Source organism: Populus nigra, chromosome 11 (genome assembly GCF_951802175.1).
Source record: "Populus nigra chromosome 11, ddPopNigr1.1, whole genome shotgun sequence".
Lineage (NCBI taxonomy): Eukaryota > Viridiplantae > Streptophyta > Magnoliopsida > Malpighiales > Salicaceae > Populus > Populus nigra.
Window position 1 is genome coordinate 637,917 of NC_084862.1, and position 18,245 is coordinate 656,161.

Genomic DNA, 18,245 nt, shown 5'->3' on the forward strand with positions numbered 1-18,245 from the left:
AAATTAAAAAATTTTATTTTAATATAAATAAAAAATACTTTAAACCACTATCACTATTATAATTTTTAATAGGCCTAAATCACATTTTATGTTTATTTTTGCGGTGAAAAGGTTTTTTAAAAATGTTAATTGTTTATTTAAAATTAATTTTTTTAATTGTTTTAAATTATTTTAATTTATTAATATAAAAATTAAATTTTAAAAATAAAAAAAATATTATTTTAATATATTTTTAAAGTAGTTACTACAGTACCAATACCAAACGAGTTATAAGTAAAACCGCTGCAATCCCCAATTTCCCTCCTTTTACGCACCGCCAAAACCCTAAATTCCATGGCGACAATCGGCGAAACCTCTATGAATCCTCCTCAGTCGAAGCCCGTCGTTGTTAGGGTTAAACGGAAGGCTCACCAGTCTCGCCTCGACGCCTTCTGTAAGTCACTAACAACTCTCTCTCTCTCTCTCTCTCTCTCTCTCTCACACACACACACACACACTATCACTCGGTGTCTGACTGATTTTGTGCGCATATGTGGCATATAGGGCTTGAAATCAATGAGAAACCAACGAAGAAGGCGATGTTGGACTTGGAGAAGTTGTCAATTAGTAATAACTCTGTTGATGTTCAAGGTAACATTTTTTCCTTTTTCCTTTTTGTTATCATCAATTGGATTTGGAGAAGTTCTAAATTTAATAGTTTTTCTCAGAGATAAAGACTTCAGTTATTTATTCCAGGAAGTACAGCTTAGACAAGAATTTTTTTTTCAGAAATTTTTTAGGACTGTATCTATTTCAGGTCAGGCTTGTGTAGAACCGTCATAATCTAGGAAGTTAGTATTGAATTTTCTATAAACGGAACAGTGATAAGTGGTGATAACACCAAAACAGTTGCTAGAGTATCATTTGCTAGAGTGGAACGGTAGAATAGCACATGCATACATAATCTAGGCAAAAGTGAATGCATTAAATTATAGATTTTATTCTTGTTAGATAATTAATTAGTTAAAATAAAGGCCTTGGCTTGAAGGTTTGAGACCTAAAGATGAGGCCCTTGAATTTGAAAAGATGGAAAGACAACATTGAGAGAAAGCCTAATACTGTTGCAGCTGTTACATCTGATACATGGAAAAAAATCTCTAATTTTTATTAATGAAATCAGGAGATAGAGGGATTAAGAGTTAATGAATTTAACACTTATTTGCATAACTTTAGGTTATAGGATTTAGCTGGATAGGATAACTAACTGAATTTGAGAGCCTTGAGACTGAGATTTGATCAAGGAGAAAAAGATTTTTTTATCACTTTTATGGAAGTAGAATTGGGGATTTTTGGGTTTATATTAGAGGGAGAGAGGGAGAGAGTGAAGAAACTTAAAAATGGTACTGTTTTCTTTGTAGTGGGGGTGGAGGGGAAAAGAGGCTGTGATTTGAAGGGATGGGGAAAATAGCACCTTTTTTTTCTTATGTGGCTCAGGTACAAATGACTAGAACTTGGATTTTTTTTTTCTTTTATTTTTGTGCAAGAATAAAACTCAAGATCTTACCTCTTCAATTTGCAAGGACTATAGAAATGAGTTAACAATATAAAGGCACTGTTGGAAATCAATTAAAATAAATAAACATAGTTATCAATACCTTCCTAAGTGCCACTTTTCTCCTAGCAAGTGCCACTTTTCTCCTAGCAGTGTAGACCCTAAAATGGTTGCCATTACAAGTGTGAGAGGGTTAGAAATAGACACAAACAAAGGCTCTCTCCTTCTCATAACTTTCATGTTAATCAGGAAATATGATTAAAAAAAAAATACCCTGTATGAAAAAAATTCAATGGGCAACCCAAATTCTGTACTTTACATCCAAAGAGGTGATACTACTGTTGGTTCTTTGAGCTAAGAATCATGTAATATCTATTTTACAGTACTTTTAGTACAATACAGTTTTATTGGGCATTTTTGTCGCAAAAGCACTACAATAGTATTTATCCAAATACTATCTAGCTGCTTTAAATATCAGCAAAAATAGCACAGTGAACTAATTATCAAACACTGCTCTGCAGGCTATATATAAGCTTGTTCATTACGTGATCGAACTTTAAAATTGTAATGAAGTTTGGTTGGTTTTGATAAATAAACTTCAAATGATTATTTTTTTTTCAATTAAAATTGAATCAGATTCTAGCAGTCAATCCAAATTAGCATGTCATTCTAGATCAATTTTCCTGTCCAAATTAGCAAACAACTTGGCAATCTTATCTTAACCTTATCTTAATATATATTGTAGTAAAACAGAAGCAAGCTCAGGCAGTTCTATGGTGGGCACTTGGACTTGCCTATGTGTACAAGGAACTTAAGTGCACAGCAATCATATTTCCATATATTAAATACTAAGAAAACAAAAAGGTTCTATCTTGCCATGTCTGTAAATAGAAAAAAAAAAATTTAAAAGTGTTGATAAAAGGATTTAAAAGCAGGTAACTCTTTAGGGTTTTTTTTAATGACACTGTAGGAAAAAGGAAGTTACTACAGTTTTGATTCTGATTCATGGAAAAAAAGGAAGCTTTGAGGACTTGTAATTTTGTGACATATTTGTTGAATGGAAGTTGTTAACTATTGAAGGACTGTAAAAGATTTGTTTTTTTTTTTAATTGGGGAATGATGGATTGTGATTGCAATTTTTGAGCTAAGATCATATTGTAATGTATGATGTTCTACACAAGATTTTGAGTTGCAAATTTATGAAACTAAGTTAGTTAAATTAACAGATAGTTTGTTCTCCTTTTCTTTTTTGTTAAATAATCATTTTTTATTTATTTACTACCATCCATTGGTGTGATTTTGACCATTGGTTTTTGGTATATATATCTTTTTATGGTGATTTTTATAGTGGAGGAATTGAAGGCTAAGAAGGTTTTGGTGAAGCATGTTGAGACAGTTACTAGCATGGAAACTACAATGGAGATAGTACAATCATTTGCGGTTAGTATAGAACTATGAGTGTGTCAGAATATGCTGCTTGTTTTTGTTTTTCTTTAACCAGCCCTTAGTACTTGGTTGTTCATTTCTGTTGCAAATGTCTAGTTTTTGTTGTACTGCTCTTTTTAATAAATGTGTTGGTGTTCCTTTGCAGTCTAATTCTGCTCATGTAGTTGAAGAACAAAAACGAACCATTAAAAAGTACAGTGTAAGTTCTCTTTCTACCAGTTAAAGTTTGTCTCTTAGTCTGGTTTTCAGACATTTACGTTATCTAACACTTTGTGCATTTCCAATTTAATTTTGGCAGAAACAAGAGCAGATTTTGTCAAGATCCAGACGAAATCAAGAGGTATACTTCAACTTATGTAAAATTCGTTCTTGATTGGAAATGTTTTCTGAGGATAACCATTCAATCTTCCTTGATGCATTTATGTGCATTACAACTTCAGTTATCAGTTTTGGTTTTCCATCCAACTGCTCTGTCTCATTTTTGTTTTTAACAATGGTCACTGTTCAGCTGCAAATTGCAATACATATGCTTCACTCTGAACATATGCAAATTGATGAATTGTATCCTTTAATTTCTTCTAGAGTACTAATGCTTCTAGTAAATGAGATCTGTGTACATCAAGTTCATGAAATAGTAATAGAGAAATATATGTGATGACAGACTAGGAAATGCATGTCACTCCTCTGCTGTAATCTCTGCTTTTCTCACGATCAACACAACCTGAGACTTCTATGAGAGGATTTTTTAACTGAGATTTAATGTCATTTCAACTGTGGGTCTTATTAGACCTGAAAATCAGCCAAAGAAGTTACTATTTTACCCAAGTCTGGTTTTTCCCAAAAATTTGGCTGGATTGTGCATGTCTGCCTCCTGATACCAGAAAAATGTACAGTATAGCACTTTTTTACCATAGTTGCAAACTCCTTTTCTGTTTCTCTGACATACATGGTCATATAACATCCCCCAACACCACATTCTGGTAGGTATTGGCATCGGATGCTCGTTTTGAGCAAATTTGGAGAAGCCGAAGGGGAGACAAAGGGGCATCAGAAGATAAAGCACTGCATGATATATGTAGTTTTTATGATGTTGTTCGTGTTGAGGAAAGTTTCAATGAGGTGCAAGAGCTTGAGTAAGTTATGTCACCATGGAATTCATCAGTCTTTTAAATGTCCAAACCTCAGTTGCAAGTAATTCAATTTCAATGTTTGTAATACAGAGTTGCATCTTTGGAGGATCAGAAGATTCTATCCAGCTATCTTCCTCTACTAAGAGAGTTTCTTCCAAGTGCTGTTGCAGAAGTCGAATCTGATATCCATGCTTACTTGTCCAATCAAGGTTCTGCTTTCGATGCAATCCCATTAGGTCTTTTGCTGATTCATTTCCTTATCTCTTGAGTTTTAAACCCATCTCTAAAATTAGGATTGGTTATGATTGTTCATGTTCTTCAGCATTGTTTGATGTGGTCTTGTTCTTATGAATAAGATGTAGATGATTATGTGTATGACTATTACACTGTGAAGGATGACATGGACATAAATGATATAGAGACTGCTAGCCCGTTTCCTCTGTAAGTGTTTCATATTTTGTATTTGATATAGAGACTAGTAGCCTGTTTTCTCGTGTAAACCTGTATATTTTTGGTTCAGGGTAAAAGTTGAGGAAGAGGATTTCTATGATGGCCCAGATGATGAGTCAGAATATGACACTGATGATTCAAATGGTATCGTTTCTACTACTGTCATTTTCTTAAGTTCAAAATGGTCTTCTTTCTTCTTTTTGTACTTCCTTACCCTTTCCTATTTGTGGTTCTCAGCTGAAGATCATCCACGAAACGATTATCCTGATGAAGCATCTTTAGATGACCATGAATCAGAAAGTGAAGCATCTCTTGATGAATCTGAAAGAGAGGAGGAAGAGGAAGAGGAGGAGGAAAGTGATGCTCCCAGCATTAAGCATTCAGAATATGATGACGCTGACAATTTTGATGATCACGGAAGTTACTTTGATTATCCTGAATGTGAATATGGCAGTGATGATGAAGATTGAAGGTGATTTGTTCAGTGAAACAAAATTTTGAGATCCCCGTCATTGTCTCTTTGATTTTGTGCTTGCAGTGGAAAGAAAATGCATATACGCTCCACGCAAACTGGTGAAGGTAAACTGTAGAGGGACATGCTCATAGAATGTAGGACACTGTGGCCACAGAACTTTGGAGATGTACCGAATTTCTTTGTTCTGATTAGTGAGAAAAGAATGCTCTACTAGTTTTCCTAGGTAACCTTGAGCACCCTCTGATGCTCATATTTTGATCCTTGGTTGGAGAACCTTGACTTGGGGTTTTAATGCTTACAGATTCCCTAAAGTTTATTGCTAAGGTAAACAACCCTCTACTTGTGCTTCGCTAAGGTAATCTATTTCTTTTCTGAATCCCCTTCTTACAGCATTCAAAATATATGCGATTGCGTACTGAATTAGCCATAAAGCATTCTTGCTTGTGTGAATGACGTTTCGATGGACAGCATCGTGTCGTCCGCAGATCATAGCATTGCCTGTCTAAGAATGATTAACGAATTTTCTTCTGATGTCGATGCTTTGCGTGATCACGACTGCATCCTTCGCATTGCCATCAACTTAATGAATTCTTTGAATGGTTACGAGTAATGCTTTGCCAAATATATTTCTATGAATCGCTAATAATTCTTTAATTAATATGTTTCTATGAATTTGAAAACCATGCATACACACTTTTATTTTACACTTTCCATAATATATATAAATTAAGCTGTCTAGCTTATGAATTTGAGAGATGTGGTTTGATAGAACAAGGAAAAGAATTTGAGAGAAGAACACTGTTCATTAGATCAGTGTATCGGTGTAGTGATGATGGTTTTACCCATCCAACAAAAAAAAGTTATTGCTGGCTTCCAAGGGTATTGAGAATTTTTTCTATAGTATAATTTTTTAAAGAAATTAATCAGGAGTAAATATATATTTTTCCATCTTGATTTTATAGTAAAATAATTAAAATACTTTTAAAAGCATAAAAAAAAATGTGGCATCAACGAGTATATTTGTATTTTCACAATGATTTTTTTCTATTATTAATAACACTGATGGACACTTTGGTATTTGCAAAAAAGTAAAAAATAATAAATTATTCAAATGAACAATGAAACTATAAAAATACCCTAGAAAAAAAAATTAAACCTAAGATCAGGGTTGTTTTGAGTTTTCCATAATTGCTTTTTAGTAATTAGAAAATGATATCATTGGCAAATCTGTATTTAGCTAAAAATATAAAAAAATGGGTGTGTATGTAGCGCCTCCTGACATTCAAAAGTGTTATTCCGTTGTGTCATTGGAAGTATAGTTGTCTTTTTTTCTTGTTGGTGCGATGCTTGGCTCAGTTGGTGATTGAGTTTAGTATTGATGAACTTTTTTTTATTATTTTTCTCTCTTTTTTTCTCCTAAAAATTATAGCTTGACCTTTTTGTTTGTGGACATTTCAACTTCAGTTTTTATTTTTTTTATTTTTTATTTTCAATCTTGGTTTTTTTGTTGAAATTTTATTTGTTTTCAGTTTTATCCTTTAATTTTAATTTATCAAATATCATATTCTTCAATTCTTCAATGTGATTCTCATTCTTTATATTTCTAAATTTTATCATTTGCTCTTTTATAAGAGTTTTAGTAGTTTTCAATTTAATCATTCAATTCAAATTGATGATATTATTTTTTAAATTTGGTTTTTATTTTTTTTATTTTTTTATTTTTTTTCTTGGTCTTTTTATAAAAGTTATTATTATTTTTTTATTCCACCCTTTTAATTACAACATCGTTTCTATGTCAATTTTAATTTTCATTCTTTTTAATTTTTTTGTCCTTTTACTACATTAATTTTTTTTCTCAATTTCACCCTTTAATTAAATATAACATTTATTTTATCTTTTAATTTTAATCTTTATTCATTTAATTGCTATGTTTTTAAAATCTTTTTGCATAATTAAATTTATTTTTTCAATTTCATTCTTTAACATTTGATTGATTGAGAATTGATTTTTTCTAGATTGGTTGCTTCAAGTTTAATAATTTAAGTCATAATTATTATTTTTAAATTAAAAGCTTTGTAATCCTTTTTATTTTTTTAGGTTATTCAAATCTCATAATCTAGATCACCAATTTGACAAATTATATTGGGTTGGTTTGAACGAATACAAATTTGTCATAATTAATTTTTTATATTATTTTTCACTTTATTTCACCACCTGAACATCATTTTTGCAAAAATAAAAATAAAAAATAGCACCCCCATGGCAAGCATAGACACCAAGTCTAGCTAGTGTGTGGGTAGACAATTAACCTAGTAGCCTTGATGAACTTTGTATTATGGATCCTAATGTAATAAATACATAACTAATAATATAATAGATAACTGAGCATTATGCTTTGATTATATGGCTTCAATACTTTCCCGCAAGTTGAAAAATGGGGATTGTTATGGGTTGTAATGTAAAAAATATTTATGAAGGAGATTGATTTTCTGAAGTAGCCGCAGTAGGCTTTGATACCACAATAGAGTGAGGAAGAAAAGGAAAGAAATTGTCTTTAGCTATAATCTTACAATTGTTGTTATATTCTCTGCAATAATAAATATATACATGTAAACAATTAATTTTAGCGAACTCCATTGACCGCTGTTTTTTTTCTTTATATATATAATAATAATAATCAATTGATTTATTAATAAAAATAGCTGGAAGAAACATAATAAATTTAATAAAAAACTAAAAAAAAAATAGAAACAAGTTCAATTACAGTATATTAATAACATTAAAATCAAACTTCATTCCTTGCATGTTTCTTGCTTGTATTTATCCAGAGATGAATATCTTTAGCACTGTGAATGATATATACGAAAAATCATACTTGCAAACCTTTATCGAAGAAGACAAATGATAAAGAATCAAGCAAAAGATTACATTCCAATCCACTGTTTTGGCGCACTCACTCCATTGACCTTTGCATTATGAATCTCAATGCAACATATATAGTACCGATAAGACAACAAATAAGTGAGCCTTGAACTATATTTAATCGTGATACTTCAACATGGTGTCTATTTAGTATGGTTTCTCCATGTTTGTGAGCGATGTTTTCGAGTCTATAAATCATTACTTCCAGTCTCGTAATAATGTACAAAAACCTAAATTGCTGTATCGATTTCATGTATGAACACACATGCGTGCACATGGGGACACAGTTTAATTTGAATCGTGCACAAGAGCATATGTATACTTGTTGCCACTTCAGGCTAGTGCATCGATCAATCATGCTCCCACTACTTCGGTATAATCACACCATCTGCTGCATGCTAAGGGCACTGCTGCATGTGAGAAATCGATAGTGCTTTATCTGCTTGCAGGTATCAAAATATCCATACAAAGGGATGGTCCCTCTGGTTTCTCTTCCTGTGATGCAGAAGCTTTCATTCTCAAGCTCAGAGGGTACTGAAGGTCATGCTTGCATCATGCTTCGTCTATCAGCTCCTAAACAAAGCTAGAATTAGGTTAGGTATGCAGGGCAGTAGTTGTGCAGAAAAAATAATGCAGATGATGAGATCGATCGGGAACAGCTGATGAAGAAATGGGATGCCGTCTTTTGGAGAATGAAATCTTTCTCTAATGATGCATCTAATGAATGACACTACTCGTGTTGAAGAGGTAAGATGTCTCTATAGAGTATCTAATGATTTAGTGCAAGAATTCAACTCAACATGATATTGTAGGTGGGCAGGATTGTTTCTATAGTCATCTATCTCCACTACACACATTCTCTTCTATGCCTTTATTGCTGTCAGCCATTAAAAAAGCAAGGAAATATGCTTACTTTCAGATTATTTTTTTTCGTTCTAAGAATATTTTTTATTGAAAATTAAAGAAACTCGGTCATCAATTCTTGAAAATAAAAAATAAGGGACTTGTTTGACATAATTAAAAAAAATGATTAAAATTAGTTTTCCTCTGGCTTAGTTAAAAAAATTAATTAGTCCTGCTAATTAACTATGAAAAATTATTCAATGCTCCCTTGACTGTCAATTGATTATAAAGGAATATGATAGTAATTTTACGATTAATACCTAAACTATATATCCTTTTTGTATAATTCATCTCAAAATCATACTGTCTTTATTTAAAAAATAAACAAAGCATCAGTGCTATATATTATTATCAATCCAAGAACAAATCCAAACCCAAAAGCTTCTAAATTGTTTAGACAAAAACCCCCCAAGAAACGTCCCAAATCAAGTGTTCTTGTTTGTTGTTGTACGTAAATCTTCCTTCTCCACTCTTATCTCTCTCTTCAGACCAAGGTAGAATCTCCAATCTTCAACGTTCCACCTAGTTTTGATATAAAATTCAAATCCGGTCAAATTCCACCAAATTTACTTATTGAACTAAGTCAAGTTTAATTAATAAGATTAAACTTGATGTTTTGGATCTAAAAAATTATAGATGATTTTGAAAATTAATCTAGAAATTATAAAACTCTACTTTTGATTTGTTTTTTTTTAATGAAGAATTAAAAACATATATTTCTAAAAAAATAATTTTCATTTTCAGATTATAAATGTCTTTTCTTTAATTTTCAATTTTTTAAAAAAATTAAAAAAACTAAAACAATATTCCATAACGAAAAAATCGAAAACGCGTTACCTTCACGATGGAGAACCACTTTAAGCCTTTAAGGGACCACAGGACTTGTACGGTCCCAAGAAAGGCAAATTTGTGTCAATCACCGTAGGTCGTAAATTTAAGCACTCTATCTATATATCAAACTAGCTATCTCATCCAGGTTGTAATTCTTTTTTAAAAAAATATTAATTATATAGATTATTTTAATATTTTTTTATATAAAAAAATTATATATAAATTGAAAAACTATGGAAGCATCTAATTAAATAAATTGATAAATATTTATATAAATAAACAAAAAATATTTAACAAAATGAGACATTTATCTAATTGTGTTTACTGAATCTAATTAAATAAATTGATAAATATTTATATAAAAAAATTAACAGAGTGAGAAATTTACCTGACTATATTTAGTGAACTTTTTTATTTAAATCAATAAAAGATAAATTAATACCTTAAAAAACTCATGAACTAAAAAATAATCACAAATGAGACTGATTGAATAAACTCACGCCCTTAAAAAAAATATTACACAAGGCCTAACACATCAACAATATTATTTAAAAATAAATATTTTTTTATTTTTAGAAACAATATCTTGAAAAATCAAACACAAACAAACAATTTCTAAAAAATCTAATGTTAAAAAATAACATGCAAAACCTGTTACCTAAGTCATAAGACTATGATAAATCTATTGAAACAATTGAAGATAATAAAAAAATCAATATTAAAAAAAAAATGTAGAACGATAAGATCGCCCGAAGCTGAAATCTCGACAAATCAAATGTCGAAAGATGAAACTATAAAAAAAATCACAAAAGGATCTAAAAACAATTAAGGCTAGGAAAAGCATTAATTAGAGGGAAAATAAAAATTTATAGTTGGAGGGTTAAATTGAATTGAAAATTATAGCTTTAACAAAAGAAAAAAAATCAAAAGAATGAGGGTTAAATTGAAAAAAAAACTTTGATTGAAGGATGAAATTGAAAGTAAAAGAAACTTCAACAAAATGGCCAGATAAAAAACACTAAAAATTTAAAAAATAAGAACTGAAATGAAAAAAAAAATTTAAGGATTTGTAATTGAATAACTAAATTGAAATGAAAAAAACTTTTATAAAAGAGATAAGAACAAATAAAAAAATTTAAAAATGAGGATTGAAATTAAAAACAAAACAAAATGATAAATTGAAAAAAACTTCTTTAAAAAGAATAAGAAATTAAAAGAATGAGAACTAAAACTATAAAAGGAAAAAGAACGTTATCAGAAATTAAAAAAATAAGGATTGAAATTAAAAATAAAACATATGAGAAAGTGTAATTGAAGGACTAAATTTCAAACAAAAAAAAATTATAAAAGGAATAAGAACGAAATAAGAAATTAAAAGAATGAAAGTTGAAATTGAAAAAACAAACAAAGAGGATAAAAATGTATTTTATCTGTCAGGAGAGAGAAAAAAAAGGAAAAATAATAATCGATAATAATTCGACCACCATAAGCAGATACGTGCAACTCTGTGTGGAAGAGGATACACTTGCACATCTAAGGAGACAACATAAGGCCAAATTTGGCTATCGGGTGGTATCACAAGAGTTGTCTGAATGACGCGGATACCGCCCACTCGCTGGCACGTGATCAACACATGCCGGAATTTTTTTGATTTAAATAGTTAAAAGTAAACATGAAAATACAAAAACACCACTCATGACATTGTTAATTACACAAAATACCCATGTGAAAGTGAAAACTAAAAAAACCCTAAATGCAAAACTTATTTTTTGTCTGGTCCAAGGTTAAATTCGTACTTGTCCTGTACATGGACAATGGAAAAACCGAAAAAAATCATGTCCAACAACCTAACAATTTTTTGTTCCTGGTAGAAAATAAGTATTTTTATTGTTAAAAAACTTGTAAAAAGTTAACAAAACCTTTAGTCAATAATTTTAGTTTTTATTGACGTTGGAGGTAAAAATAATATTTTTACCATTTAAAAAAAATAAAAAAAACACATATATGCACCTCAAAATAATCTTTTAATGACCAATAGACCAGTAAAAAAAACCAAAAAAAAAAAAACCAACATCAAGGCTTAACTTTTTCCCACTAAAAAATAAATAAATAATTTTATTATAGCAATTCATATTATATTATGTCTAATGTCTATTGCTACAATAAAAATACCATGTAATTTAGAGTTTTATTAAATAGTTATGAAATCTGACTCTAGGGTCAATTTGAGGTAAGATTTGAGTCCTAAGTTGATCTATTTTTTTTTAAATAACTTCAAAACAATATTGTTCGAATAAAAAAAAGAGAAGAAAATCAATAGGTTTTTTAATTGGGTTTTATCCTGGATGAACTAGGCGACAGGTAAACTTAAATTTATAACTAGGCGAGGCTAGTTCCATTCCTTTATTTTTTTTCTTTAACCTAAACCAATTTAGGTCTCGAGTCTCAGGTCTTATAATAGTAGCATCTATACTAGGTAGTGAAAAATCCTCGTGCTTTCCTTGTGCATTTTTCTGTGGTAGGCACTTAACAGTTGCTTTGTGTACAATTTATCTTTTGGATGGTTGGGTGCAGCTTACAGTTCAAAGCAATGAGTTTGCTAAGATTTCAACTTCAAGATTTCTAAGCCAGGTCCTAAATTCAAACCCTATCAACAGCATTCTTTGAAATTCTTTGTGGGATGGGGACCTGGAAATGATAATACCATTGATATTATTATAATTAAAATGGATAAGGCTAGTGATTACTTAGGGTTCAAGGCTATATAAGTGATGATGGCATAGCTTAAGTTCATTCACACTTCAAGACTCCAAAATGGAAACCCACCATCGTGCACCTCTTTTGCTTGATAGAAAAGATGTTGTGCTTGTTAAACCAGCAAAACCAACTCCTTCAAAGACCCTTTCTTTCTCTACTATCGACAACGATCCCAACCTTGAATTTGTGTGTCATAGTGTTTATGTGTACAAAGCAAATTCTGTTTCTTCTGATAATGGCAGTGCTGACCATGATCTTGCATCAAAACTTGATGGCCAAGCAGACCCTGCTCGTGTAATTAAAGATGCAATATCTAAAGTTTTGGTTCATTACTATCCTCTAGCTGGAAAGCTGAAGAGGGATGGTAGTGATGGAAAACTTTATATCAACTGCAATGGTGAAGGTGTGCCATTCTTAGAGGCAACAGCAAATTGCAGGCTTGCTTCTCTTAAATACCTAGATGGGATTGATGTTGAAACTGCCGAAGAACTTGTCTTTGATTTTCCATCAAAGAGTGACTTTGGTTACCACCCTCTGATGTTTCAGGTGACCAAATTTCCATGTGGGGGTTTCACAATAGGAATGGGCTTATCACACTCAGTTTGTGATGGGTTTGGTGCATCACAATTGTTTAGAGCCTTGGCTGAACTTGCTAGTGGTAAAAGTGAGCCCTTAGTGAAACCTGTGTGGGAGAGGGAGAGACTGGTAGCGAAGTCTACTCAGGGACCTCTCCAATCTCCTGTGGACAAGAATTCTCTGGCATCTTCACCGTATTTGATAACAAATGACATTCTGCATGAATGTTTTTTTGTGAAAGCTGAGACTATAAAAAGACTCAAAATGAGTCTCATGAAGGAGTGTGGAGATCATGAAGAGATGAAAGGAAGTTTCACTACTATCGAAGTTCTTGGTGCTTATATCTGGAGATCAAGATTTAGAGCCTTCAAATTAAACCCAGATGGAAACACCTTGTTCTGTCTAGCTATGGGAATAAGGCACCTTTTGAATCCACCATTGCCGAGTGGATACTATGGAAATGCTTTTGTGGGCTCAAATCTGGTCATGACGGGGAAGGACCTCAACGAAGGACCATTATCTAGGGTTGCCAAGCTCATCAAAGAGAGCAAGAAACATGCTTCCAATGCTCACTACATTTGGAGCCAAATAAGCATGTTGGACAAGGTCAGGGAGCTGAACTTCAAGATTGATTCAGATAACGGTGCATCCATGGTTTTGACTGATTGGAGACAATTAGGTCTACTCGAGGAACTAGATTTTGGATGGAAAGGCTTAGCGAACATGATACCAGTGCCATTGAAGATGTTTGGTTTTGTCTATTTGTGTATTTTCTTGCCTCCTTGCAATTTGGATCCTTCAACAAAAGGTGGGGTTAGAGTGTTTGTTTCTCTCCCAAGAGCTGTCATGCCCAAGTTCAAGGAAGAGGTGCATGCTCTCTCTCAGCTCGGTACTGATCATGATGATATTATAGTTCCAATGCTTGAACCTGCCATATTAATTTGATTTGGAATTACCAAAACATAATGTATGTACTATATCTAAATTATGCTAAGAACTTGTAATTTTATTTTGATTATCATGCATGCCCAAGTAATGCATCAACTTCATGCCTCTAAACGGGGGGAATGTATAAAAGAATCTGGATGATATTTTTTCTTACTTTGATTGCGCTGCGCAGATTAACTTTCTATTACAAGATTTAAAAATATATTCAATTGAAGAGACAAATATATAAAATAAATAATTCAAGATAATTTTAAAATAAATTTTTATAATCTTTAAATATGAAAACAAGCCTATAACATGCAATAAATTCTTTCCTGTACAAGCTTTGACATGATATCTGGCACACAAACTTTTATAATCTCTATTGTTTTTGTTTTTGTTTTTTTTTAAATGTTTTTATTTTAAATTAATATTTTTAATGTTTTAGATCATTTTAATATGTTAATATTTAAAATAATTTTTTTTAAAATAAAAAAATAATTATTTTAATATATTTTTTAACTAAAAATATTTTAAAAATAAACTATTCTCATAAAAAAATACGTATCTTTTATAGGGTGTTTGAGAGTGTAATCGCAGTTACTTTTTAAAGTGTTTTTCATTTGAAAATACATCAAAATAATATTTTTTTTAAAAAATTATTTTTAATTTTAGCACACCAAAATGATTTGAAAATATAAAAAAATATTAATTTAAAGTAAAAAAATTAAAAAATTTTATTTTTTTTTAATTTATTTTTAAAACGTAGAAATAAAAATAAGATCCCCCTCTACTGCTAATTAGTGACCACTACAAACATGGCTCATTGGGATTCAATCCATTTCCATGCAAAAGGAGACAACTAACAATTATTTGTACAAGGCAATGTAGCTATTAAACCTCAATTAAGATATCATTAATAATTAATTAATAATATTACATTACCTTATATTTAATCATCCATGTCTGATGTCTCAAAGATATGCCTCTAAAAAAGTTGGATCAAGTATTATGAAGATTCATCTAATATTGTATTTTTAATTCGAGTTTTATAATTAATTTTATTTAAATAAAAGCTGTAAAAAAGAATTATTAGGTGCCCTTGTGAACTATCCGTGTTATTGTTATTGAATTTATGAATATTCATGTTATTGTTATTAAATTTAAGTTAACTAGACAAGTTTATGTTGAGTTTTAAAAAAATTAGATAAAAATTAATTTAGTGTAATCTATTTTACTTTTATGGATAAATTCATTACTTGAATGATCTACTTAGAATCTAATTTAATTTTTTAAAAAATTTTAAAATGATATTATTTTAATATTTTAAAAATAAATTTTATAAGCCGATTGTGTTTAACATTGCGGTGTAAATTTCCTTTTAAGATATTTTTTATTTAAAAATATATGAAAATAAAATTATTTAAGATTTATATTAAAATTATTATAAAATATGAAAAAATCAATTTAATATAATATTTTTTAAGTTAAAAAAAAACTTTTAAAAACATCTAAAACTAGAAATAGTAGATTAGAAAAACATGCCGCTCACCAAACCTGTCCACTCGTGAGCCTGACTCAGCCGAGTTTAATAACTTTTGTAAAGAGGCGATCTTTTCAACTGTTTGGTCATTTACCTTCAGAGTTTCAACTCTTCTTCCCACCCAATCTCGTTGTCTTGAAACAAAGTTGTCTGCCAATTGTCTTTATTTCTGATTCTCTTCCTTTATCAACACCAATCCAATTCCATTCCTCTCTTTACTCTCTTCTCTTTCTCTTCCGCAAAGCCCATAATTCTTTTGTGTCCAAATGAATTGAAACCCATAAAGTGGTGACTTTTCTTCTTTTCTATGGCTTCTTGGGCTCCTGTGTATCCAGCTGTTGTGCCTATCCCAGTTGATCTTTTTGTCTCCAAGAAACATCCTGGTCTTAATGGTGACTTGGGTTTTGCAGATTCTCTAGGAAATATTGTTTTCAAGGTCAATTTTGATAAGTCTTCAAAGTCATCCTTCAAAAGGGTCCTTCTCGATGCATCAGGAAATCCTTTGATCACCGTGTTTCGTGATGGTGTGAGTTCATTTCTATGGATATTGAGATTTATGTTTTGTTGAGTAACGTTTCTAACTTTGACAACAAATCGATGCTTGTAAATTAGCTATGTTTGATTATTGTAATTATCTAAGCCAACCAAGTTGATTATTATAGCATTGAATTGCATGATTTTTACATGTTAGACAAAGCTGTGGTAGTGTGTGTTCAAGCTCTTGTTGAGTCTTCAAAAGACGGGAAAACAACAACCCACTTGCTGGGCTCCCCACGCGGCTTATGTTATCTTGAGTTCATGGCTATTACTAACTTTGAAGAAATGATGATTTAGCTGGAAAAAATTGATGTGAGGATTAATTCAATTTTTTTTTCTGATTTTACTTGTGGATTTTCAAGTTTATGAGGACATGTTCCCTTGTATTTTTTATTTTGAAAGCACAGAAATTCACTCCAACATATTTTTTTTAATGTTCATTCCTGTAACCAAATACATTTTTGTTTCTTCTATATCTGTCCCTTCTGTTCTAGAACACTAATGTCTCTATCTTATTATGACAGTTTCTTCTATATGTGATTTGAACTTGTATGCCCATTTTTGTTAACACTGGGACATCATGAGCATCATTTTAATGGTTTTGCATCCCTTATTTAAAAACCAAATCGTTCCAATGGACTTTTCTTTCTTTGATAAAGGATGATGCCTAATTAGTTAATTAGGTTATTGCTCCATTTCATTGGTTGCAGATTCTGTGTGATTATCCTTCCGTGTGACTGAGAGAAGCTACTTGATTTATTTTGGTTGCAGAAAGGTTCTTGGCAAGGCTTTAAGGGTGGTTATAATAGGGAGGACTTGATCTTCAGAGTGAAAAGGACTGTGAAAAAGCTTACAAGAACTGAGCTTGAGGTCTTTCTTGTTGGAGAAATTTCGAGAGAGTCGACACCTGACTTTAAGGTGAAAGGTTTCCCCTTCCAAAGATCATGCACAATCTATAGAAGCGATTCCATTGTAGCCCAGGTATTATTAATAAGCTGCAATTGAGACAGGCTTAGAATATTGCCTGTAGATGTGAAATGAACATTTTCAACAATTACTATATTTAGCTGGAAGAATAAAAATCGTTTTGTTTTAATCTTTCCTTTTTCGCTTAAAAAAATCCTGATAAGCTGCTTCAACTTTCGTAAGCTAGCTTAATTATGGATTATTCATCTTCTTTGAAGATTGCTTTAAACTCATTTTCTGCACTTGCCTCTGCATTTGAATTATCTACCCCATATTTTGGTAGATAATCACAGCAGTATCTATAATGTTCGATTTCAATCACTCTAGTCATCAGGGTGCTTTGTGCTATTCATGTGCATATATTATTCTGTTGCGATGGATTTTTCTCTTCTTTCCAATCTTAATGGATGCTTTTCTCGAACTATTCATTAAAGTCATCGCTGTTCAGTCCTGTTAAAATGGTTTCCTTCTGTTTATGGTCTGTATATGGCTCACCAGCCATGGATTCTTCTTAATCTCTTGCATTAGAAGTTCCTGCTTTTCATGATATGGGAAGTTCTAGTTATGATCACTGTTCTGTGATATCAAATACAGATTCTAATATCACATTTGGTTTGATGCAGACTAGTCTCATGTACAAGCTTCACCAGATTTATGCCCGGCGGAGTAAATATCGACTAACCATATTTCCTGGATCTGTAGATCATTCCTTGATTGCATCTTTGATTGTAATTTTCTTATATGGACAATAAAAATTGGACTCTGAGCATTTACATTTGTACACCAATTTCTCCATGCTCACACGAGAATGCATATATTATTTCTTTGAAAGAACAAAAAATAATTTATAGCATTTTTCCGATTTGTATGTGTACAACTCTCACTCTCAACTCTTCTCTCGTACTGGCTAGAAATACAGCTTCTAAGAATTCAGTCTACAAAAGTAACAAAACTGGCAATCTTGGGCTTCATGATCCCACATTGGACATGCGAAGCAATGATCTTGGCGATAGTTGTCTAACCTGGCATGGGTTCTGACTCAATTCAGGGCCTCTATCATTGTAAATCATCAATTCGACCTGGGTTAATTATTTGTTTAAAAATAATCATTCCAATTTTCTTAAAAAATTCATTATAGTTAACTTGATAAAGTTTTATTCAAGTTTGGTGAGGTTAATCAAGTTGTAGGTTGATTTATAGGGTTGCTTCAGGATCAACTCACATGGTCATCCAATTTCATTTGATTATTCA

At 31.2% G+C, this 18,245-nt stretch overlaps 3 protein-coding genes across 7 annotated transcripts; all 3 read left to right on the forward strand.

Annotated features, from left to right (window-relative positions):
- Window positions 1-266: 266 nt before the first annotated feature.
- On the forward strand, window positions 267-5,259 carry LOC133668766 (RNA-directed DNA methylation 4). 4 transcript variants are annotated; one of them, XM_062088756.1, is made up of 10 exons: window positions 267-433; window positions 544-630; window positions 2,880-2,971; window positions 3,123-3,176; window positions 3,276-3,317; window positions 3,962-4,110; window positions 4,198-4,343; window positions 4,464-4,548; window positions 4,628-4,701; window positions 4,795-5,259. In XM_062088756.1, the coding sequence occupies exons 1-10, from the start codon at window positions 334-336 to the stop codon at window positions 5,025-5,027; spliced, it is 1,062 nt and encodes a 353-aa protein (XP_061944740.1). In that variant the 5' UTR covers window positions 267-333; the 3' UTR covers window positions 5,028-5,259. The 4 variants fall into 4 exon arrangements, with proteins under 4 accessions (XP_061944740.1, XP_061944741.1, XP_061944742.1 ...); XM_062088757.1 differs by having other exon boundaries at window positions 4,470-4,548; XM_062088758.1 differs by having other exon boundaries at window positions 4,198-4,316.
- A 7,197-nt stretch (window positions 5,260-12,456) lies between these two features.
- LOC133668279 (spermidine coumaroyl-CoA acyltransferase-like) lies at window positions 12,457-14,122 on the forward strand. The gene has a single exon (XM_062088054.1). The coding sequence runs from the start codon at window positions 12,503-12,505 to the stop codon at window positions 13,964-13,966; it is 1,464 nt and encodes a 487-aa protein (XP_061944038.1). The 5' UTR covers window positions 12,457-12,502; the 3' UTR covers window positions 13,967-14,122.
- A 1,411-nt stretch (window positions 14,123-15,533) lies between these two features.
- LOC133668181 (protein LURP-one-related 7) lies at window positions 15,534-17,864 on the forward strand. Of its 2 annotated transcripts, none has more exons than XM_062087928.1 (3): window positions 15,534-16,017; window positions 16,800-16,946; window positions 17,618-17,864. In XM_062087928.1, the coding sequence occupies exons 1-3, from the start codon at window positions 15,799-15,801 to the stop codon at window positions 17,744-17,746; spliced, it is 495 nt and encodes a 164-aa protein (XP_061943912.1). In that variant the 5' UTR covers window positions 15,534-15,798; the 3' UTR covers window positions 17,747-17,864. The 2 variants fall into 2 exon arrangements, with proteins under 2 accessions (XP_061943912.1, XP_061943911.1); XM_062087927.1 differs by having other exon boundaries at window positions 15,555-16,017; window positions 16,800-17,009.
- Window positions 17,865-18,245: the final 381 nt, after the last annotated feature.